At 37.2% G+C, this 23,934-nt stretch overlaps 1 protein-coding gene across 23 annotated transcripts; it reads right to left on the bottom strand.

Annotated features, from left to right (window-relative positions):
- Positions 1–3,738: 3,738 nt before the first annotated feature.
- On the bottom strand, positions 3,739–22,458 carry LOC148863988 (P-loop containing nucleoside triphosphate hydrolases superfamily protein). 23 transcript variants are annotated; one of them, XR_016110450.1, is made up of 7 exons: positions 20,385–20,981; positions 13,604–13,700; positions 11,240–13,218; positions 5,260–5,368; positions 4,868–5,189; positions 4,363–4,450; positions 3,739–4,280 (listed from the first exon to the last, which is right to left on the bottom strand). XR_016110450.1 is itself a non-coding variant. In XM_088980122.1 (3 exons), exons 2-3 carry the CDS (start codon positions 13,671–13,673, stop codon positions 11,666–11,668), a joined length of 1,623 nt encoding a protein of 540 aa, XP_088836248.1. In that variant the 5' UTR covers positions 13,674–13,700; positions 22,096–22,458; the 3' UTR covers positions 11,088–11,665. The 23 variants fall into 23 exon arrangements, 9 of the variants coding, with proteins under 9 accessions (XP_088836248.1, XP_088836252.1, XP_088836245.1 ...); XR_016110449.1 differs by having other exon boundaries at positions 4,367–4,450; XR_016110458.1 differs by lacking the exon at positions 20,385–20,981 and adding an exon at positions 17,592–17,875 and having other exon boundaries at positions 4,367–4,450; positions 11,240–13,206.
- Positions 22,459–23,934: the final 1,476 nt, after the last annotated feature.

The following is a 23,934-nucleotide window of genomic DNA, read 5'->3' as shown; positions in this document are numbered from 1 at the left end:
AATATTAATGAATGCATCACAATTGGACTTTAAACTCATTTGTACAACAACAATTTAATGTATCTTATAGTGAACTTTTGCTGTATTGGAAGGCTCATACATTATTTAGTGTACATATTTTTATTCTAACTTTAATCCATTGTTCTTGACATATTTGTAAGAATTTTCCCAATGCATCCAAGTGTATTATCTTTCTACCACACACCATACTTTGAACCTTCTCTGAATATGAAACAGGTCAGATATGGATTTGCTTTCATGGATCTTTGTCCGCCTGAATATTTGATACGAGTTTGGTTGTGAAACCTATTCAGATGCTTAATATCTATATAAATATTCTATTTATGTATTATCATGTTCACATATTTGCTCAAGTCTTCATATGATTGTGACAATGAATTTTGATGTGATAGAAACTAGCAAATCTAAAATGGGTGGGGTTTATACCCTGACATGACCTGTGACGATGAATTTTGAGTAGACTTGGCAAAAAGTTGATCCAACTCGAAAAAATAGGGTTAAGGTCTCATATTTAGCTACATGAATTTGAGAATGATCTGACCCAATTCAACCCGAAAATATTAGGTTGGGTTGAGTTGGGTCATAGGTCAACCCACTGACCCGATTGCCAAGTCTAATTGAGACTATGCATTTGTTAGAAGTTTTCATGTTTTAATCTTTACAATTTATTTACTCTTTAAATTGCTAAATGTTCAAGTTTTTTTTTTTTTTTTACTTTTTGAAATCTTAAGGTTGTTTCCTTTAATTTGGTATTTTCATGTATTTTTTTTAATTTCAATTACTTTTGGGATGACCTGTGGATTAACCCTACCCGAACATTTAGGGTTAGGGTCTAACATTTACCGACCCAACCTGAAATCAACTGAAGTATCTTGGCCCAACCTGAACCACCCAACCCAATTGCCTGCTCTAATTTGGTCAAAACTTTCCATACCATATCTTTTCCGCATCATAGATTTCCCCTTTTGAGTAATAGGGCCCGATTTAATTTGGATCATGTTAAAATGGGTCAAACATGTCTTCCAAAACCCAAGACCGAATCCAAAATCGGATCCGATTATTTTAGATTCGGATGATCCTAAATTGATCATGGAGTTTTAAGTATTGCATCCATTTAATAATCGGATCAGCATATGATCCGATTAAATAATGTATATAGGATAAATTTATACACATACAAATAAATAATATAAACTATAGATCTACGTTACATGCCCTAGGATGGATAAATACTATAGACTGACGATTTGGCCAAGTGTGTAAAAGATGTTGGTGGGTGTGAAATTTCATGTAATAGAAATTTCATTTTTATAACCAAAGCTAAATTGTCACCATAAAACAGTAGAAAGATTGTCAATAATTACATAGAGGATAGCTAACTTGGATTCTTTTTCCAGAGTAAGGTAATGTATTGTCTTGTATCCAACTTGTGGTTTAACGAGCCAAACCAATTCAATTTGAAACCTTTTTGTTTATGAGCAATTAGATGGTCTGCTCTATTTTAATCCCTCCATCGCAATTAAATTTCAGGAAACCTTCCGGGGGCGGTGACCAAACAAGCAGTCTTATACATGCATTTAAATCACCAAAATTGTTAATACAGATTTCTTTTCAGCACCTTCCTCTATCACCCCATTAAAAATATTTGAAATGATGTTTAAAACATAGATAGCAGATTTAGCAGATTCCTGAAGTATAACAGAATTCCAAACCTTCAGTATATAATAAAAACCCATTCCCAACAAGGTTAAAGAGGCAAGCCTCTGAGAAACCACAGGAAAATCATCAACAGCTGGGAGGATTTCTCATCCTCCTGAATCTGGATACACCAAGGAGAAGCAAATAAAACATTGTTTGTAAAAGGACAGAACTAGCAGAGATGGTTCACAGATTCTTCCTGGATTAGGCCCTCACAAAGACTGCACCACGTATTTTGAATAATGCCTTTCCTAAAGAAAGGACGTTTTCTACCTACAAAGTTTCTTAAAACCCTTCATGAAGACAACTTGAATCTAGGGGGAACTTTAATTCTCCAGGGCTAACTGATGGACATCATTTAAGGAACAGTGGCATTACAAGAAGAAAAATTCATGAAAGTACCTGTAAATCAATCAGCAAAGATGTAAAGGTTCAAGAAATTTTGCCACCTGATCAAAAGTCGGATAAACACGAAAACATCAGCTACCCTGACTCTTATCTATCCCAAAACAAATACAGGTTCAGAGTATCTGATTTCTCTTAGACCATCTCAACATTGTTATAGAAATATCTTGACAAGATCAATTGAACCAGAGCCTTCAGTGCCAAGTACTAAAAAAAACATCCCAGCCTCTTATATAGAGATGACAAAGAGAGCTGAAGCAAAAGAAAAAGAATGTTGAGAAGAGCTCAAGAATCAAGAACACGTGTACCTAAAACATACATGGAAATACATAGGATAGATTCATGACCATGAATATATAATCTAAGCAGTGCCACCCAACAGTATATAAATGGGAATTAGGATAAGGTTCTGTTGAGTTGATTTAACAGGGTGTTCTTAACATGCAATCTGGTCGAGCTTTGGATTAACTCACCTGATGCAATCCCATTGTTTTGAACTTCTCCATGTGGTTAAATGTAGGGATAGGTATATTCCTGAACTTATATTCTCTGGTAGAGCTTGTTGCTTTAAAGAAAACTAGCGGAGGGGCCCTGCGTTGCAGGGCCTAGTGGAATTGTGGAACTAAGTTCAATAAAATGATAAAACAAAAACTATGTGTTTAAAAAAGGTGAGAGAAAAAAATTAGTAATTTCATTTGATGTAATTATAATAAGTCAATTAATTATGTTTAATAGTTAATAAGTAAGCACAAGTAAATCATATAGATATCACTATATATTTATAATATAAAATTATCTATAAATAAGACAATGCTTACAACATTTGGTGAAGCATTAAATTATATGTATCAATCTTTTAACAAAATGAGAGGGGAGTGTACTGAACCCTTTACCCCAAATCTTAAGGGAAGTAGATAGGAGAAATAAAGAGAGACCCCTCCCTCTTTTATGATTTCGGGTCCATAGAAAACCGTCTCTGTCCTTTTCTCCCCCATTCTTTATATGTCTTAGAAATATGTTAAAGTAACTAATTTAATTTAAATAATTACATTAATACTAATAAATTAATTAATCAAAATTTGGTTGATTAAGTATGTGTTTGGTACCGTTTATGTTTATTGAATAAATGTTTGTTCTTTATATGCTGGTAAAACTGAGAAATGAAATAATTACAACCGTTTATGACAACTGGACGCCACTTCAGAGTAACAGTCAATAAATACTTGGCCATTTGTGGAAGTTTCAAAAAATAATTTCTACAAACCGCTGGCATGCACATAAACCAAAGTTCACCTTTTACATTTTCAATGTATGCAAAAGAGCAAGAAAGAGAAAATGCTGAAATGGCGCCTATGCGATACCATCAATAAACATTTACTGAATAAACGTAATGGTACCAAACATCACCTAAGTGATTTAACTAACTATTTATTTTAACTTAATTGTATAAAATAAATAAATAAATAAATAAATAATTTTAATTGAGAGGAGGAGAGAAAGTATACCTAAAAAAAGAGGAGATAGAGAGGTGTAGAGTATTGATGGTTGATGCTTGAAAGAGAGATTGGTCTAAAAAGTATTCAATACAAAAAAAAATGACAAGTTGGGAGTCTGTTTGTAATAAAAATCTTAAAACAAATTCTATTTAAGAGAATAAATCATGAAAATTCTATTTAAGAGAAAAAGAAATTCATCATGACATTTTTCATCACTAAATGTGTTTTTTCCATTGTCAAAGATTATCCAGTAGGCCTCCGGCATTGTTCCAACGCCAAACGTACACCTATGTACTCTCTAATTCTTGATTGCATGGTTGCTGGTTAAGATGAAGAACTTGAACATATTGCTGCAAGATCAGAACATATTTGATGTGGTGAAAATATAGAAATGAAAAGGAGAGGAAGGTAGCTTTGGTAGCGTCTAGTGAGGAGAGAAAAGGAGTGGATGGGTGCATGGTGGGCAGGGTTTGACCACTACTAAGAAGCAACCCAAGAGAACAAAGAAAAAACAAGATGAACATGATAGAAAGGGAAAAGCTTAATCTTCCCATGCATGGTCTCACCACTCATACAGCCAACAAGACCATCATAATTAAAATCCTCCCAAGGCACATCTAACCAAACCCCTCATTGAATAAAAACGCACAAACCTCAAACCTGCAAGTCAACAACACCAACCATCATTGATGTTGCTACAAAAATAACCAAAAATAAAAAAGAAAGGACAAATCCAATTGACCCGCCTAACACCACTCCGACCAACTCAGCAAGACACTGAAATAAACTTCCAATGTTGATGTTGAACGGAACTTCCAACGGTTCAAGGCCTGCAACAACAAAAATCAAAGCGTCAAGAGGGAGAAAAAAGCCTCTAATCCAAAAACCAAAGCCTGTAAATATAAGGCTAGATCTCTAATGGCAAACAAGGGTGACGAAATGGGCTTGAGGAAGGTTAGAAATGTCGGAGGAAGTGGGCTTGAGAGAGAGAGAGAAAGAGAGGGCTTGAAAGAGAGAGAGAAAGAGGGCTCGATTTTTGGAGACTGAGATCCAGGCTTATTTTAGTTTTAGAAGCTTTTTACTTTGTCTTTTCAATAACTTATTTCTTTCTTTCTTTCCACTTGATCCAAGCGTCATTCATCCATTAGATAAGAACAGAAGAAGAGAGATGAAAGGACAAAAAATGTTAGCAGGATGATTGCAGTTAGTGGCACATGTCACGCATGCAGTGAAATATCCCATTTTACCTGTAGATCGCTGGATAGTGCAAAGACGTCACACGTTCGAGCTACGCTGCATGTTTACATGCGAACGCTACAGTTCAATCACAGTCACAGGAAGATTCTCAATCTACTCACACCATTGAATTGCTCTCGCGTGAGATGCAATTACATTGGCAGTCCCTGATTTATGAACTTCTATTTTGTAAACTCGGTCACTTCCCTTGATATTGCTCAAATGAGAATGCTTCTTTTCATCAGCTTTTCAACCTTCCCTGAGACATCGTCTTTGTAACTCTTCATATGAAGAAGAATCTCTTTCATGTTCATACACATATGGTTTCTTGTCCTGGGCATTTTAGGCATTGTTCAATTGAAATGGTAATTAAAACCAGACAATAGTGAGAAAGATTAATTACCAGGGTCTCTTCAGTGGATTTGGAGTCCAAAACTGCCTTGTAGCCCTTGTAGATGTGATTGTCTGGTGAGTTTTGTTTCCCCCATCTTGAAAGTATTCATTAACACAATCTGCATCATTCACCCTCAAAAGCCAACAAAGAATGGTCTATAACGATGGTAACACAAGGATGCACAAATAGACACAGAAGTTGGAAAACTGATGGGTGAACTCAAACTGCCTAGCTTCAAATTCATGAATGAAAAAATTTGAATCAACTCAATGACATGGATGTAAACAGATAAGATGAGGCAAAATCTGAAACAGAAATAAATCATAATTTGCACTCAAATCATATGCACTCTCATATTTTTACATCAGTGCAAACAAAATTGCATTGGCAAAAAGAAAGAAGAAAAAAAATCTAGGTCTTAACAAATAAAATCTGCACAGAATAACATTCTATTAGCTCTTAAGCCAACTTCCTGTTGTAAGGTGAGAGACCTAAACGAGCTGAAAGGGTATCACAAGAAGTTTATCACAAGAGTGGAATCATTAGCTGAATATCTAGAAAAGTTAGGTTGTAAGGTGAGAGACCTGAACGAGCTGAAAGGGTATTTATGGGCTGAAAAAGATGGTGGGAATAGGAGGAAGAGAAGGCTAGGTGAAGCTGAGAAATTGAAGTTGGAAATGGATGTGGGCAAAGAGGCTAGAGTGAGGAAAGGGAGGGGAAGAAAAAGAGGTTACTAGAAGGAAAGGGAGTGGGGCTGGGCAGAGCTGTGGAAGGAATGAAGATTGTAAGCTGGAATGTGAGAGGATTGGGGGGTGTAAGGAAAAGAACTTTAATAAAGGAAGTTTTAAAGAAAGAAAATCCAGACATTGTTTTAATTCAGGAATCTAAACTTATGACATTTGACAAAAGGTGGGCTAGAAGTGTGTGGAGAGTGAACAGATTGAGGTGGGTAGGGGCTCATCTGGAGGGTTAATTACTTTGTGGAAGGATGAAGTAGTGGAAGAATTAGTGGGAAGGTTCTCAATTTCTATCAAATTTAAGCAGGTGTCAGATGGGTTTGAGTAGGTCCTTACCAATGTTTATGGTCCCAATGATTACAAACAAAGGAAGGAGCTTTGGGAGGAACTGGGAGATATTAGAGGTCTGTAGGAGGGACCATGGTGTGTGGAAGGGGATTTCAATGCGATAAGGTTCACTGAAGAGAGCAACAAGGTGAGACAAAGGAGCACTACCAGCATGAGGAAGTTCAATGAGTTCATTAATGCTTTTGAGCTAAAGAAATTGAATCTTTCACATAACAGTTTCACCTGGTCTAATCTCCACACATGGGTGCATGTGTGGTCTCTTGTTTCCTCGGGTATCTTCTCCTGTTCTTACTTCTTCAAAGCATTGACACGGTCTAGTCCGGTACCTGGGCCTCCTTTTCTAGTCCGGGAAGTTTGGGGTAGCCCCATCCCTCCTAGGGTAGGTGCTTTTTGTTGGGAAGCAATCCTAGAAAAGTGTAACATTTGTGACCTATTTCAAAAGAAAAGACCTAATTGGTGCATCTTATGTAAGAAGAATGGTGAAAGCTGTTATCACTTGCTTGTCTCTTGCCCTTTTGTTTCAGATATTTGGTGCTGGTTCTTTTCTTTATTTGGTTGCAGGTGGCCCTCCCCTTCAAGTGTGTAAAGCTTGTTCAGCTCCACTCCAGTGAGGGGTCTAAAGAAGAGAGGTAAAATCTTGTGGAGATGTGTTAGAGCTGCTGTTTGCTGGACAGTCTAGGAAGAAAGAAATCAAAGATTATTTCATGAAAAAGAAAAAAACAGGGAAGCCCTCATAGAACTTGTATATGTCAGGGTGGCCCACTGGGTCAAGTCTTTAAAGCTTTTTGAAGCCTATTCAGTAGGAGACATCATTAGAAACTGGGAAGAAGTGGCTCGGTCAGCTCCTATGTCTAGTGATATCAGACCTGTTTGGACTCCACCAGACTTGGGTTTCATCAAATTGAATTTTGATGGTAGTAGTGAAGGAAATCCGGGCCCTTCAGGCATAGGTGGTATTTTCAGAAACGAAGAAGGGCGAATTATTGCTATGTTCTCAGGACCTATAGGCTGGGGGTATTCTTTGAGAGCTGAAATCCTGGCAGTTGTAGGAGTTAAAAGGGCTAAGCAGCTGAATATTAGCAAGTTGCTGGTGGAAGGAGATTCCCAACTGACTGTTAGATGGTTGCAAAGGGAAGAGTCCAGCATGTGGAAGTTCTCAAATGAAAGAAAGAAAATCAAGCAACTAACTCAGAACATGACTACAAGGTTTCAATGGGCTAAGAGGAGTGCCAACTCCATGGCTAAACAAGGGATGCGAAGATCTAATTTGTTTTGGGCTATTTTGTAATATGTTTTTTCGGGTTTGAAAGGGAGGGTTAAGACATTTTACCCCTCCATTATGGTTGTATCTTACATATCTATTTTAACAAAAGTGCTGTTATTGATAAAAAAAAATGTTAATCTAGAATTGATGAGAAACTTGAAGCATCTGATTGATAACCATGTGGGTCTGAGTGGATTAAGGATTAACTGGAGTGAAAGTGGAAATGTAGGAATCAACTTGGAAGCAAGGTTTTAAATATTGATACAGGTCGATATGCCAGTTGGGGTGTATCGGACTATGTCAAGCTGTGCCTTTACTTTTTTTTTTAGTTTTTTTTTTTTCTTTTCAAACTGGCTCAGGGGGGTCGGTTTAAGGTCCATCTACCCCCTGAACCAGGTTAGACCCCAAAACACCCACTATAGGGGTGTATCAAAGGGTTACCAATATTATACGTATTGGCCGATACGCCCTGATACATTTCGATATTTAGAACCTTGATTGGAAGAGAGGGAGCTTCTGAGGTTTGCTGATCTATTGAGATGTGAGGTTAGAAAATGGCTTATGACTTACTTAGGCTTGCCTTTGGGAGGGAACCCTAGGACCGACGGATTTTAGAAGCCAGTAGTGGAGAGGTTTTCTAGGAAACTAGACCTTTGGAAACAGAACTACATCTCTTTGGGCTGAAGAATCGCATTGATTAGAGCCACAATAGCTGACCTTCCCACCTCCTATCCACTTTCAATATCCCAACTAGGATAGTAGGGCAACTTGAGAAATACATGAGGGACTTCCTCTGGGAACTAGGGGTGCTCACGGTTCGGTTAACCGAACCACGAGGCATATTTTGTAACTGAATCAGTAGTATTGGTTTTTGGAAAATCAGTAACCGAAACCTATCGGTTGACTGGTTCAGTTAACTGTTACTTTAGTTTGTCAATTTTTTGGTTTTTTAATTTTTACAATATATATTATAAAAATATAATAAAAAATTATAAATATATAAAATATTATATATTAAATAATAAATAATAAATCATATATTATAAATATATATTTACATATATAATGCATATTTATTAATTTATAATATATAAAAAATATATATAAAATATATAGAAATATATGTATACCGATCGGTTCGGTTAACCGCCAGTTTTTTGTATTGGTTAACCGAAACTGAATCAGTACCTTCAGTTTTTTAAAAATACCGAACCGAAACTGAACGACCAATTCGGTTTTGGTCAGTTCGGTTTTTCGGTTTTTTTTTTCCTCACCCCTACTAGGAACTAGGTGAAGAAAAGGACCACATAGTAAAATGGGAACAAGTTAGCAAATCTAAGGAAAAAAGGGGGCCTGGGCTGGGAAACATTGCCTTTACAAGTACTGTTCTACTAGGTAAGTGGTTATCGCGATTCCCTTTTGAAAGAGACAGGCTATGGCACAAGGTTATAGAAAGCATTCATTGGCTGGAAAGCAATGGCTGGGATGCCAAAACTTGTTATTCATTCCTCTTCAGCTTCTCCTTGAAAAGCTATTCACGAAGTCACCCAATCTTTCTTAATTCCATCAAGTTCGATGTGGGAAGGGGTGATAAAATACGGTTCTGGGAAGACTTGTGGTTAGGGAGACTCCACTCAAAGACCAATATCCAGAACTCTTTACTCTTTGTACTTTCAAGGGTGAAACTGTGTCTAGACTGGTAACACCCTCCCCAACTAGCTTAAACTGAGAATTGGGCTTTAGATGAGGGTTAAGGAACTTTGAATACCCATTCTTGGTCCATCCACTTGAATCTTTAGGGCAAGTGTTCCTAGACTCTTCCCTTGAGGACTCTAGAATTTGAACAGCTTCACCAGATAGTCTCTTCACTTGTTCCTCCTTTTTTAAAATCCCTGCATTGCCAAACCCTCAAGGGGTGAACTTCCTGATGAATGCAATTTGGTGTAAGCCTATTTCACCTACAATCCAAGCTTTTTGCTGGGAAATTTTCCTCAGCAAGGTAAATACTTGTGACATGCTACAGAGAAGAAGGCCTTATGCCTACCTTTCTCCTTACTGGTGTTTCTTGTGTAGGTGCAATGGTAAGGTTCTATCTCATTTATTAATCTCCTATCCCTTTGTGCATCGAATTTGGGAGTCTTTCTGTTCTCCTTTTGGGTGCAGGTGGGATCCCCCCCAAGATGTCGTGGGATTGTTAACTTCTTGTGGCAATCAAAGAAAAGAGGGAAGTTGCTCTAGAGAGCCACTAAACCAGCAATTCGTTGGGTGGTTTGGAAAGCCAATGGGTATAGGAAATTCCTTGAAGGCTTAACTGTTGGCACTACTACAAGGACTCCGGTTAGCAAAGCAGCTGAGTTTCAGACGGGTTGAGGTGGAAGGGGACTCAAAAATAGTTATCTCATGGGCAAACTACAAAAAATGTACCCCCTGGACTCTCAAACAAGTGATATGAGAAATATAACAGATTGTTAGGGACATAGAGGCAGAACTTAAATGGATTAGAAGAAGTGCAAATGGGTTAGCTGATTCCCTTGCCAAACATGGGGTTATGATGCAGCAACTGTTTTGGGCTTCTATGTAATGGAGGCTTGAAAATTGGGGATGACTTTCTTGTCATCAAGCTGTATTATTTAATCCTCTAATTGAATATAATAAATGAACATATTTTCTTCTGATAAAAAAAATTCCCTCATGTATTCAGCAGGTGCTCAATTGCAGATTTTGTACGGAGAATCTACTCAGGTTTGATCTTCATATGAAGAAGAGAGATCTTCATATGGTATTCATTGATCTAGAGAAAGCATATGATAGATAATAAGGTGGATTTTAGAAAATAAAGGAGTTTCAAAAAGGTATGTGGACCTGGTTAAGGATATGTATGAGGTGCAACAACCAGTGTTAGTACACCCGTAAGAGAGACATAAGATTTTACAATTATGTAGCAGAAAATAGAAAGAAAGCATATAAAAGGCAAAGTACCTTCAGATAAAACAACCCAAAACTGATCATAACAGTCTCAAGAAGATAAAGCTACAAATAACTATAACAGATTTCTAAGAAAAGAAAACTGAAGATGGATGAAAAACTCTTAAGAAGAAGCATATACTTGCTTCAACAAAAGTCCAACAGAAACTTAGAATGCTCAGAAAAAGAAGAGTTTGAAAAGAAGAAATGTTGAAGTCATGGTGGTAGCTGTGGTGCCTGTACTTAGGAAGAGGCTGAACAAAAAAACATTCAATCCAATGGATGCTGCCTGCCATTTGTGAAGAGGAGGATTTTGATGGAACAAAAGTAAATAGGAGAAAAGGTTTAAAGATTCAAATCATGTGAGGTTATTTTTGGAAAAAACAGTATCTAAAGAATCGCTGTCCGTGTTTAGAGATAAGCAGGTCATTGAGTCACTAAGAGGCATTTTCCATCTTCAGTGTTTTTTTTTTTTTTTTTGAAATATCAGTAGAAAATTTTTCATTAAACTGAAAAAGAGGTACAATACAAGAACTTTGTTTGTCAAGTTGACAAACTGAGAAAAGGTACACTACTCAAACTGAAAATAAACCTTCATTACAGGGCTGTAACTCAAGAATACTCCATCTTCAGTGGTCTTATTCAGAAGGTATATTAATTATCAAGAATAACCCACCTCAGAGAAGTTAAATTTTTTTTCAGACTTCAGAGATCGGTGCAATGCAAACAAAAACACCTTTAGTCAAAGGCTGTGCCAGAAAGGGTGGCAGTAACCACAAAATAATGTATATTTCTCGTGGTAGACAGACGATGAAGCTTCAATTATTGACATGGGCTGTTGGCTTTCTGGTGTAACTTGATGGAGGTCCCTGACAAAGCTGATCTTCTCACCCCTAGACATTGCAAATAGCATTTGGTCCCTATGCCATATATTTGTACTTCCATTAAAAAGGTATACTTCACATCTCAACCATTAAGATGGTGCAATAGCTTTTCAGTATACTCTTGTCTGAGCTTCTCATTGCCCACAAATCACTGTCATCACAAACTGTACTTGACACTACTGGGAATGACAAGTTAGTGAACAAAGAGTGGATGACACTTAACCATGCTTCCTTTTCTTCAGGGCTCTGCCAGCAGAATAAGAAGCCATGGTATACCGTGAATTAGCAAGTTCTCGAGGAACTGCAGCTCCAGATGATCGCAGAACCTCAACCAACTCCCTGAACAAATTTTTGTTTTCCTCATTAACAAACACAATTGCTGTCCCCTCCTCTCCCAATCTGGATGACCTTCCTATCTGATGTACATACTCCTTCATTGAATTTGGCATGTCAAACACAATAACCTGCTTGACTCTCAAGAGATCAACTCCTCGTCCCAGAACACCCGTTGCAACAATCACGGACACCTCACCTGTTAAGAACAACTTCAGGGTCTCCCTTCTCTCCTTCATTGGCTTCTCACCATGGATTGATAGAGCTCTAATCCCAGTAGTTACCGTGATTGCTTCAGACAGGAGATCAGCCCCCAGCCTTGAAGCCACAAAAACAACAACAGGTGGCATAAAATGCTGCTTACTCATCAATATGTCAAAGAGCTTTTGCTTTTTCTGTTTTGACTCCACCCAGATGACTACCTGCTTCACAGATTCATTTGGTCTGTTTGGCTTTCCAGCAGAGACAAAGACCAGATCTTTTGCAATCGAGTTGGCCATCTTCTCTACCTCTGGAGGGATTGTTGCAGAGTACATTAGTACCTGGGGTTGTGTCAGTGCCTGAAAAACCTGCATTACCTGATCCCGGAAGCCCCTTTGAAGCATACAGTCCACCTCATCCAAAACCAGAACTGAAACCTCATCCAGTTCAATGTCATGCTTTGTTAAAAGATCTATAAGCCTACCAGGAGTTCCAACAATCAATTCCACCCCTTGCTGGATGCGGTAGATTTGTTTAGCCATGGCATCACCACCAACTACTAGGGCAGTTTTAAAGGGCAGACCCTTTCCAAGAAGCTTTGCTTGTTCTTCCACTTGCACACAAAGCTCTCTAGTTGGTTCCATAACCATTGCTAAGGGCCTTTTCTGGTCTGAGGGGTACTTGAGACGAAAATTTGCACAGCGAGAGATGATAGGAACCAAAAAGGAAGCTGTTTTTCCAGAGCCTGTATCTGCTGAAACAAGCAAATTTTTTCCAATTAAAGCAGCTGGAATTGCTTGCATTTGAACAGGTGTGGGTATTTCATATCCTGCAAGTTCTAAATTATGTTGGATCTTCTCCGGGAGATTGCAAGAAGAGAATGACAAGATGGGTGGTGGAACAGACTCTCCCTTCACTTTGATCTCAATTTTCCTTCTTAGTGATTCAATCTGATAGCTAGATAAACATTGATACTCTGTCTCATTAACACCATCTCTAACATAAAAGCATTCATCAGTAGTGGGTAACCTCACAGCAGGTGGACGATCTAATGGCTTCTGGGATTTAGCAAGCCTAAGAAGCAGAACCTGTTTGCATTCCATGCTGCAAATGTCATCATCAGTCTCATCACATATATATTCACCATAGCGGCCACAAATAACACAAGAAGGCTCCCCTGGCAGAGCCTCTCTTTGATCTGAACTCCTCTCCTTAACAAGATCTTCTGCAACAGAGACTGAAGGCCAACATTTAGTATAATGGATTGTGTGCATTTTTTTTTTTTTTTGCAACATTTTCTCCAGACCACAATTAAAGGTTATTGTAGGGAGATGTGCTTGATTTGCAACTTTTTTTATCAATAACTCAAAGATTTCATTAATTAAGGCAATAAGTACAGTACATAGAAGTACAGAACAAATATAGTAACATTGATTTTCAATTTGTTTAATGAGAGATAGATAAAATTAAAAGAAAAACCAGAAAAAGTATATATATAGTAACAGAGAGATTGAAGATAAGTACAAAGGAGAAAACAATCTTGTGATCTCGAAATACAGTGCCCTTGTCACAGAGATGTACAACAAGATATTGTACATAAAATGAGAAGTTGGAATTATTACCTGTATCTTTGCCACCACTTATTTCTGCAAATGAACTTTCTTGTTGATTATCCTTCTTGTCTTCTTCCATGAGTTGCAGTTAAAAGGAACATAAAGGCTGAGAAGTCATTAGAATAATAGAATCTCATTATCAAAATAAGACTCGTTTATAATAAATACAAAAGAATAAAATATCACAGGAAAGCTATAAATAGATTAATTAAATATTGATCTCTTGGAACATGTCTATAAGGATCATAAACATAGTATATAAGAAGATAAGATTGACTTTAAGAACCTAAAAGTTTATGGCATAAAAATCATGCACAGCAGCAAAGTTACAACCTAAATGCATAATTTTTTTGGAAGTAAATAAAAAAGAAATTTTATTAAGAATAGAGAGAAAAGATTACAATGCAGATGGTAAGGAAACGCCCAAAAACTAAGAAAGAAACCCTCAACCCAATCCTTCCTCTATTCTTCAAATTAATCTCCCCAAAGCCAAGAAACAAAAATAGAACTCCCAAACCTGAAAGAAACAAAAAACCACCACATACACCCAGTGTGTTACTCACCCACACCTTGCAAAAACAAATTCCCCATCCACCCAACCTTCCAAACTCAGCCTCAGCCACTAAAAACAAGCCCCTTTGCCCAAAGATCAGAGAGTCCAACAAGGGAAAACTACTACACAATTGTATCCAAATGCTCTTCTTCCTCTTTCCTTCTCTTGTTCCCTCTCTGTCTTCTTTACCTTCTTATTCAGCCTGACCCAAAATAAGACTTTTGAGACTTGTACAGTCCGATTTTTTTTTTCTGACTTCAGAATCTTCTTACTGCATTAGGATTAATCTCAGTGTTCCTTGAAGCCTTAGCATTGGCATTTGTCCTCTCTAGTTCAAAGACCAAATTCTTCTCAAATATCTGACTTTCTGCCATCTTACCACCCTCTTAAAGCCATCCCTTGCACCTTTGGATGTCCTCAAACTACTTGGATTGACAGCACTTTTAATCCTAGCCTCAGACTCATTGAAGTTGAATTGATTTTCTCTTTGCCCTTTGAAGCCCCACAGAATTTTTCTTCCAACTCCTTAAACTTTTGCCTTGCAACCCCCCCCCCCTCCAATAAAAAATAAAGTAAAAGTTTTTCTCACCTCTACCTCTCCTCTGTATTCACCATTGTCCAAATCAACTGAGCCTCTACTTCATGTGTTTCATCAATAATGATTGTGTCCTCCTCTGAATCCAGACCTTCACCCTTTTTTTTCTGCCGTCCTCTATGAATACATTCATGCACAAGTATTGTAACAGCACAAAATCAACCTAATAAAACGGTGTTTCTTAGTTCCTATATAAGAAACTTTGATTCTTCCAATGACAATTGTCTAGATGTGGTTTTCCTGACCATCAATCCATCACATCCTTTAATGAAAAATTAACTAAAGAACCAAAACTGCTCCAAAGCTCTAAAGAATTGCTTCCTTTCTAGGTATGGCTTATTTGGAACTTATCATGTACTGGTTCCATTCTTTACCTGCACATGGCAGGTATATGGCCACATACAGTATCGGATAAGAAACTTACATTAAAAATTTAAGTATCTGACATGATATGGCACTCTTGTACCAATGTACAGGTGTCATAAGTATTTGACATGATATGGCACTCTTGTACCAACATCCAGGTATCATAAGTGCTATTAGGTTTGCTTTCTTTAGTCACAGTTATTTCTTTGTATTATCTTTTAGGCTCCATTCTTTTTAGCTGGATTTTATTAAGACATTTAATAGCCCATCAAAAACCTTTTGTTTACCTGTCTCTGTTCATCCATACACCATACAACCTGACCTGACCCATCTTACCATTGTTTATCTTTTTTCCCTTCATCCCCTAAATTCTATTTTTTTTTTCTTTCAGTCCACCCATATAATTGGACCAATCCTTGTCCACTCTTGGTTTGTGGAATCCTTGGTTTATCATTTATCACATCTAATCAATAGCCGGTCTCACTTTCAATTCCCTTAATTTAAGTTAAAACTTCACCTTTAAATCCCTGTAGTTCCTCTAACCACTTATTTGCATATAGATATTTAAACTTAAACTATAATTGTACCTGCTCTGAACTCCAATAGCCACCTATTTGGTCAGAGATTTTAATAGTCACTATGTTGTCTAAAAGCAGAGAACCATCCATTCACATGATACTCATAAATATCCAATAAGACAATAGGATAGCTTAATCATAACCATAATTTCCTGATCAACCTTGAGCCGTTTCCAGTTTTTTAAGAAAACAATAAACTCATTTCTTAAAATCGTGAAACCTTGTTTCCTCTTACCAATCAGAGAGAGTGAGAAAGAGACCTTGTTTCTCTTTTCCTTTTTCCTCCTTAACAACTGAAAGTGGACCTATTTAAGTGGTAAACTTGTTTTATGAAGTGATATGGAAAACCATATTATTATTTCATTACAGGTGGCACTGAGAAAAAATGTTGTAGTCTAAAATCCAAGGAATTTTTGGTTAATAAGGCTACATAAGCCCTCTATTAATAGGGGTTGGTCCATGATCTTCTCCTTGGAAACTATTAAACCCTGAACTGACAAAGAGATAAGAGCAAAGTATTAAATATCCAAGAAAGGGAGAAGCAATTTGATTATTTTTCCCCCAGCCTCTCTACCAGTAATAAAAGAATATTACAAGAAGGGATCTAAGGCTACTTTCAAGCCATTTAATCAATGGAAGGGTGATAGAATAGGACTATCATGCAGTGGTGTAAAGGGAAAAAGAGATTAACAAAATTTGCTTAAATTGATTAGGAAAAGAATTATTAGTATCAATGACATCATTTTATCTCCTCGGATATTCAATTAAGTTCTCTTTTTCTGGATTTGTATCATTCCTTCATAAAAAAAGCATTTAGTTTTTATGTGTCCAGTTTTTACGTGTCCAGTCTGTTGTCATGCATTATATATTATGAACCCCAGCCATTGCTATTGCAGTATAAAGTGATAAAATGATTCTAGAACCAAGGCTAATACATGCTTTTACATGTAAAAGGCTATGTATATCTTCATGATCCCCATGAATGTTCTGCAGTAAATGGTTCAAGTATGATTCACGTTTTCATTGAACAGTATCAGTGCATATGCACCATAACTTTAAACTGTCTTCCTTGAAACCTTACACTTGCAACAGTCATGGTCTCATGGACTAGAAGAGGCAAGGGTGGTGGAAGAATACCAAACAATTCGTGTAACAGAATTCTAATTTCTGGTGAAGACCAGGCAATCCCAGTGATCCCTTGATTCTATTAACCACAGAAGAAGGAAAAAAGGGTCACAGATAGGGATTCATACCTGGAAATAACAGGAGCTTAGATAGATGTTAATATGTTATTGCTTCCAATATGGATTGCCGCAGTATTGTAAGACTTGGAGCGGATACAAAACCGGAACCCTTGCCGGTTGCGGGTCAAATAGTTTGACCGTGTGTCACATGAATAATATATATAATATATTTTACAACTGATATCACACTTGAGCGTGGTGAATAGAAGGTTCGTTCCTTAATTTTTGAAGCAAATGACCAAGGTTCAAGGGTGATTGTTTAATTGTGGGGGACTGGTGTCATGCTTCAAGCTTTATTTTATGAGATTACACCTACTGGATGACAGGGACCAAAATATTTTGCTAAACTGTACTTTTTCAGCTCCCCTAAAAATATGCTCCAGAAATGAATCATATCCTTCTATAGCTTTAATGATTCAGGGTCAATGGTTGCATAAACAAACGGAAACAATGGAAAGCATCCTTAGCAGGCCTCCGTGATTATTTTCTAAAATTCAACTTTTTTGATTCTGAGCAACCCATGAAAAATTCAAACTTCAAAGGGAAGGCTGAGAGTACTTATCCAGAGCTTAATCCTGCTCTATGAACAATGGAAAAATTGCCTGTTTTGAAGCTTTCTAACAGGCAGAAAAGGGGAAAAAAAGGAAGTAGGAAAATATACCTGGATCAATTGCATGTAGTGCTCGAGACTCCTTTAAATTCTAACAGGCCGCAACCCTAATTGACAAGAAAGGCTTTCGTTCTGTCTCTACATGTATCAGAGGATGATTCTTAGACGAACTTCATGGTGACGGCCTCTCTAGGACATTTGACAGTGCATATGGCGACTTGGGGGAGTTCAATCTTCTCCTGGCCTGAAGGAGATTCAGCAGAAGAAGAAAAACAATAGCGGCGTGCAGGCGTCTGAGGTAGGGGAAGAACCGAAGAATAGAACAGACGCGGCGTCGGTGGTGAAGATGGAAAGGTTCGAACTCGATTTACCCAACCGGCAACCGACAGACGGGGACGACCCGGTGGGTACTCTCAACCCAACCCCCAATCCTGCTGACCCGAATGGAATGATCGACCCATATTGACCCGTATGATAGTTTGATGGACAGGTCACAGCCTCACAGAAGTGTTCATGATCCGGCCCGGTTTGGTTTGGAAAATCTTATACCAAATGAAAAAATTACGGTCTAAGAAATTTTTGGACCAAGGGTGTCAACAGATCGGGTCTAGTCTAGGTCGGAACAGGGTACAAACCGGTCCCCAACTGACAAGAAATTAGAAATATCAAGGTTCCGAAACTAAAGCAGACACTACATATTTTAGACCCAGAAACGAATTAATTGGTTACTAGCGGAGGGGTGCCTGTCACTCGACTATTTTAATTAGCGTGAATAAAAATATAAAATGGTGAACTTTATAATTTTAATTATGTTTATATGGAAAGTTAATATTGGTTAGTGTCTTGAGATAGAAGGCTAATATTTTCACATTTAGATTCTTTATTAGGATGACAATTGAGAAGTATTGACTTTGTCAAATGGCGATATGGTTGGTTGTGTCATCTCAATTTTAAAGTGAAAAAAAATGCAGTGCAGTTAAGTATCTATATATTTTTCTGATCAACAATCCAGTTAAGTATATAAATGCAAGAGAAATCAAATTGACTAGTCAACTTCAGCCTTTTTTTTTTTATACTTCAACCTAGGTACACCAAAACTTAAAAAGTTACTCATGCCAACTTGGTGGCTAGATAATATGGAAGTGTTGATTAGATGGTATTCAGGATTACTACAAGTGATCTCTCTATAAAAGAACGAACTCAAAAAAAAACTGTTATGTCGTGGGATTAAACAAATTTTTAATCTCAGTAAACTATTAGCTAATAACTGGAGTTCTTTAAATGACATCGAAATGGTGTCTATAAACATGAGATAAATTGTTCAAAACAGATCAAAAAATCAATAAAAACCTCCTCATCTCCTTGTTTCTTTCATTTACTTGATCTAGTGAGAATTGCATATCCCTTCAAAAAAAGAAAAAAATAGATGGAATTATAAGCACCTAAAAAATCATTTAAGTATCCTGGGATCCAGTTCTTTTCCCCTATGTGTGCCCCCTCTTTCTGTAATTCTGCTTTGCCCTCTTTCCCTTGTTCATTCTCCCTATGATCAAATCCTATGCAGTCCCATTCTCCCCTAAATCATTGTCATATGGAACCAATACAAAGAAAAGAAAGTTCAAGTTTTGAATCCCACCCCATCTCACTAGTGGACAGCCCCAATTTTTACCATTCCATCTCCTCTAAGACGTACATCAAAAAATTCCTATCAGGCATAAACAGATGATATCAATATGGCACACAATACAAAAGGGCTCCTACAACCTACTTCACACTCATACACTTCAGAAACTCCAAAGAGGATATTCTAGACCCTCTACATTCTAGATGGTTCGAGAACTCTGGCATCTTCAACTTCTCCAGTCCTCAGTTTCAAGTGGTCAATTATGATCAAGTACAGAGAAGCCCAAAATTACTTGTTTTCTTGTGTATATTGTCTCCTCTTTGATTTAATTGTTAAACTTGGTATAAGCCATATGTAACTAAACACCATAGTGACAGTTGTTTTCTTCAGCAATGGAATTAACGGGGCAAGCAACTGCAAGTTGATGGGAAGAATAAAAGAGATCTAATTGTAGTATGATCTTCATATCAATCCCATTTCTGTCATTGGTTTGGAAGATAGAAACAGAATACAAGGAGCGGGTCAGTAAGGTTCCTTTATTGGATGACTACAGCACCCCATCTGGTCACTTATTAGTATTAATCAAATTCACATCAATGCATAAAGAGAATAAATAATATAATTCTGATATAAAAGATAATCTAGCATCTCAGATTTCAAGAATTTATATTGCCGTAATGCTAAAACACAGGATTAGGACACCAACCTGTTAATTGTCAGATTTAATTGATATACGGTGCAAAAGTATAATATGATATCTATTCACAATTCACCTAATCAGCCAACAAGAGACTGGTTTTTTCCACATATCTCTCCAGATGAATAAAAATGGGTTATATTAACAACTTATTGAAGAAGGGGCTTCTATCTCTGAGCAAGTTATACCATGTAAAAGCATTTGTAGCTGAGACCAAGAGAAACTGATAATAAAGTATCTATCTTAATTCACAACCTCCCTAATCACTTCCCTCTATCTCGATCGAACGCAAGCCTGTTTACAGGCACCCAAGCTAATAACCTCCCATGTTTAAAGCAAGAAAATTCTGACACACAGATTAAAATACCAAGTACAGCGTTGCTTGTGTAAATTGTAACTGGTCTTACCTAGGTTGCAAGATGAAAAGAAAGAAGGCCCAGAGTAGTACAGGTACAAATTTTGATAAAAGAGTAAATTTTCAATTGCATGAAATTGCAAAAAGTTTGAAAGCCCAAATCGTTACTTGTGATGACGGAAACCTAGTTATCCCGAAACTGGAAGCCTGAGTGACTGAGAACCATCAGGAGTCGCATGAAATTGCAAGAAGGTCGAAAGCCCAAACCGTTACCTGTGATAACAGAAGCCCAGTTATCCCGAAACTGGAAACCTGAGTCACTAAGAACCTTTCTGCAGGAGTTCAATATCCGCTCCTAAACATGTAAATCAAGCCTCCGAAAACCCACATTCGCCATTAGCCTAATTTTGGCCTCTCCCCAGTGACCCTTCAGAATTCTCTCATTGGCAAAGTTCAAAGGCTTCAACAGAGAACTCACGGCTTTTTTTCTGAGTTTGCCGAATGCGAAGATAGACCCGGATTCACCCTCATCAATGCCAACTATCCTTCCCAAAATCAAAGAGAGGAATTCATTTTCCGTTAATAGAGAACCAAAACACATGAATTCGACTACCGTGCTCCTACCGTCGATAACAGGTTTCTGGTGAGGAGATGAGAAGAGGGAAGGGAGGCAGCGGAGAGAGTAAGATAGCAAAAGAAGAAACATTAGGGGACAGGGCCACAAGGGAGGGAGGGTGGGGGAGGTAGAAAGTATTCGACCAACACGATCGAATAGTTTATAGTGTAACAAGTATAACACCATTTAGTATTAAATATATATAGACTAGCGGAGGGCTCCATTATATTTCAATTGGCCTAAAACAAAAGTATAAAATTGTGATATTTATAATTATAATGAATTTATACAAAAAGAGTATATTTCGGACTTCATTAATTATAAAATTGTGATACAAACTCGTGAATGGGAGATGAACCATCCTTGCCCACTCTGTTCCACCATGAAGAAGAAGCAATTACAGACGTAAAAGCATTTTTTTTCCTCTGTTTTTTTAATGGTTTTAAAGTGTTGAAGCATTACCAACAGCTTGGCTTCTAGGAAGTATCTCATTGGGCTTTGCCTTCTGAGTCTCTATCTTTACATCTTCCATTCAAACCATACCGTGTATAAGGCTCCTTGCACCTCCAATATGCTTTTAGGTCGTGTATTATTAGGAGACCATCTATTGACCGAAGCATATCCATGGATAATTTAGTTTATAGCAGAAGTTTATATTTATTGAGAATTATTAGAATGACATTTTAACTAAAATTTGAAGTTTAGGATTCAATCTTTCTCTCCATTTCTTTTATATATATTATTCAAATGCATGCAATTCAAAATTAATATCAATTCAATCAACCATTTCAGCAATGTTATAGAGATTTAAACAGGATATGATTTAATTCCTTGCATGAGGAGGAGGATATCCCATGGTGCTATACAGGATATGATTTAAAGGAATTGGTAAACAAAAATTAAGCAACTTTGGAACTCATAGCACATATCTTTTAGGTAACAATGATAATACTATCAACAAATAACAATAAATAGAATCTATTAAGGAAAAAAAATCCAAGTTGATAATAGAAAGTTAAACCCACAATAAATAACATATTAGATGAATAAGATCAATAAATTTAAACCATTTACAAATTCACACGTTCAAAATGAATCCAGCTCACGTATCTTTTAGGATTTCATATGTTGTATGAAATCCATCTTAAAGGACATAAGGAAGAATGAACTGGAATAAGAGATCAAGCCTCGACATTAAATCTTTGAGTGAGAATGTAAGATATGTAGCTGAATCAATTGGTAAGAGATCAAGCCTCAACGAACCTGTTTTGATTTTGTTTTTCTGAGACTTAATTCAAGTCTTACGAAATCCATAACATGAGGCCCTTACAATGATTTTCATGTGAGAACTGCTCCCCATCCAGCAGCTTCGTTGTCTTGAGAACTGCTCCCCAAATACTTGGTTGCCTTCACTCAGGAGCACATGTTGGTGAGGCTTTTTAGGGAGAGTAGCATAAGAGGGAAACGGCTCGCGTCACTGCAAAGAAGAGGGAAGGAAAAGACGTATTGCGAGCAGGAGAAGAGAGAGAGAGGGCGGTAGGAAAACCGTGGAGATAGGGAGGAGAGAGAGGCGACAGAGAGGGGGATCAGCAAAAGGGAGAAATCGTTGCAGCAGAGAATCTTTACAGGGGACTGGGGGAGGGTGGGGGGAACCGGGAAGGTAGAAACTCCAGCGGCACGTTCAGATGATGTTACACGAATAATACCATGCAATGGACTTCGCACGCTCGCTTTATAACTCAAACATATTATACGTGCGGATACCATTTTCTAAATGGAGAGACTGCCACGAATACATCAATCCTATTTTATTCCCATATGCATGCTATTTGGGCTCTCTAATTAGGCCAAAACCCAATAGAATGATCCAAATCGTATTAAAAATGGGAGTAGACGGTAATAAAATGATCTGCTCTGCTCTGATCTGATTTTTATACTAAAACAGTTTGATTTGACCCACGATAGGACTGTCAATGGGTTAAGTCTGATCCGATGGGCTCAAATTGACCAAACCAATTGGGCCAATTATGGTTACATTCGTGGCCAGGCTCATGGCTAGCTATCTGAGCCCAAGCTCACTTGCATGGCTAAGTTGAGGCATAATTAAGGCAATTTAGGTCTAATTAACTATATACCCAAACACTATCCAGAGACCAAATAAGACATCCAAGTGCTTTGGAGTAAGGACTATTATATTCAAGCTGGTTCAAATATATCATGGAGCTTGTTTTAACTAAGCTTAATTTCAGTGAAAATTGCAATGGCCATTTTGGAGGGCATATGTTGATTTCCTAAAACATTGTAATGGATGCAAACAAGATTTTTCCACAACTGAACAACATAGTCATTTTCCTTTTTTTTTCATGCCTGAATTCCTGTATTACTAATCTACTTGTGTATAACAATTCTTACTTTTTCTGTCAAGTATTGGATTTTGAAACACTCTTAAGCTGCATTTAGCATTCCTTATTTTAAGTACTTATCTATTTTTTGCAATTAAAATATCTTTATGAAAATTGAGTTTTTAACTGCAAAAAGGAGATAAATCCTTAAAATAAAGAATGCCAAAGGCAGCCTTATATTCTATCAAACCAAACACATCAGGTATCCATGGCAAATTATTCTTCATATGGATAGGTTTGCCAATCAGTGGTAAATTTTCAGCTGCCATATTCAAAATTACTTATCCTTTGTGGTAGAGTGAAAAGGATTCACAAATTAATAAAGGGGTCTTCACCCATATAGACGGTTTTGTTTTCAAAGCAAAATCAACTACGTACCAAATCAGTAAAAAAGCAATATGGTTTTGCCGATGGCAGTTGTTTTTATTCTAAAAAACAAAATCATACATACTAGCGAATGCCCCTTAAATAATAAGTATTGTAATTAGGTTTCAATAAACTTGCCATAACTTCACATCTTTAATTTACGTATGATCAAAAAAGAAGTATTTAGCCATAAGTAGATCTGTTCATGGGTCGGGCTCAAACTTGACTTTTGTCAAAATTCTAATGGGCCTGAACCTGAGAAAATGTAAAGTTGGGCCTGTAGCCTGGCCCATGAACAGGTTTAGTCATAAGGACATTTTGTAAAGGATGCAAA

The sequence above is a fragment of the Nelumbo lutea genome, chromosome 3 (assembly GCF_056320005.1).
Source record: "Nelumbo lutea isolate HS-2025 chromosome 3, American lotus-T2T, whole genome shotgun sequence".
Lineage (NCBI taxonomy): Eukaryota > Viridiplantae > Streptophyta > Magnoliopsida > Proteales > Nelumbonaceae > Nelumbo > Nelumbo lutea.
The sequence above is the reverse complement of the archived record's forward strand: the minus strand, read 5'-3'. Positions and strand labels throughout refer to the sequence as shown.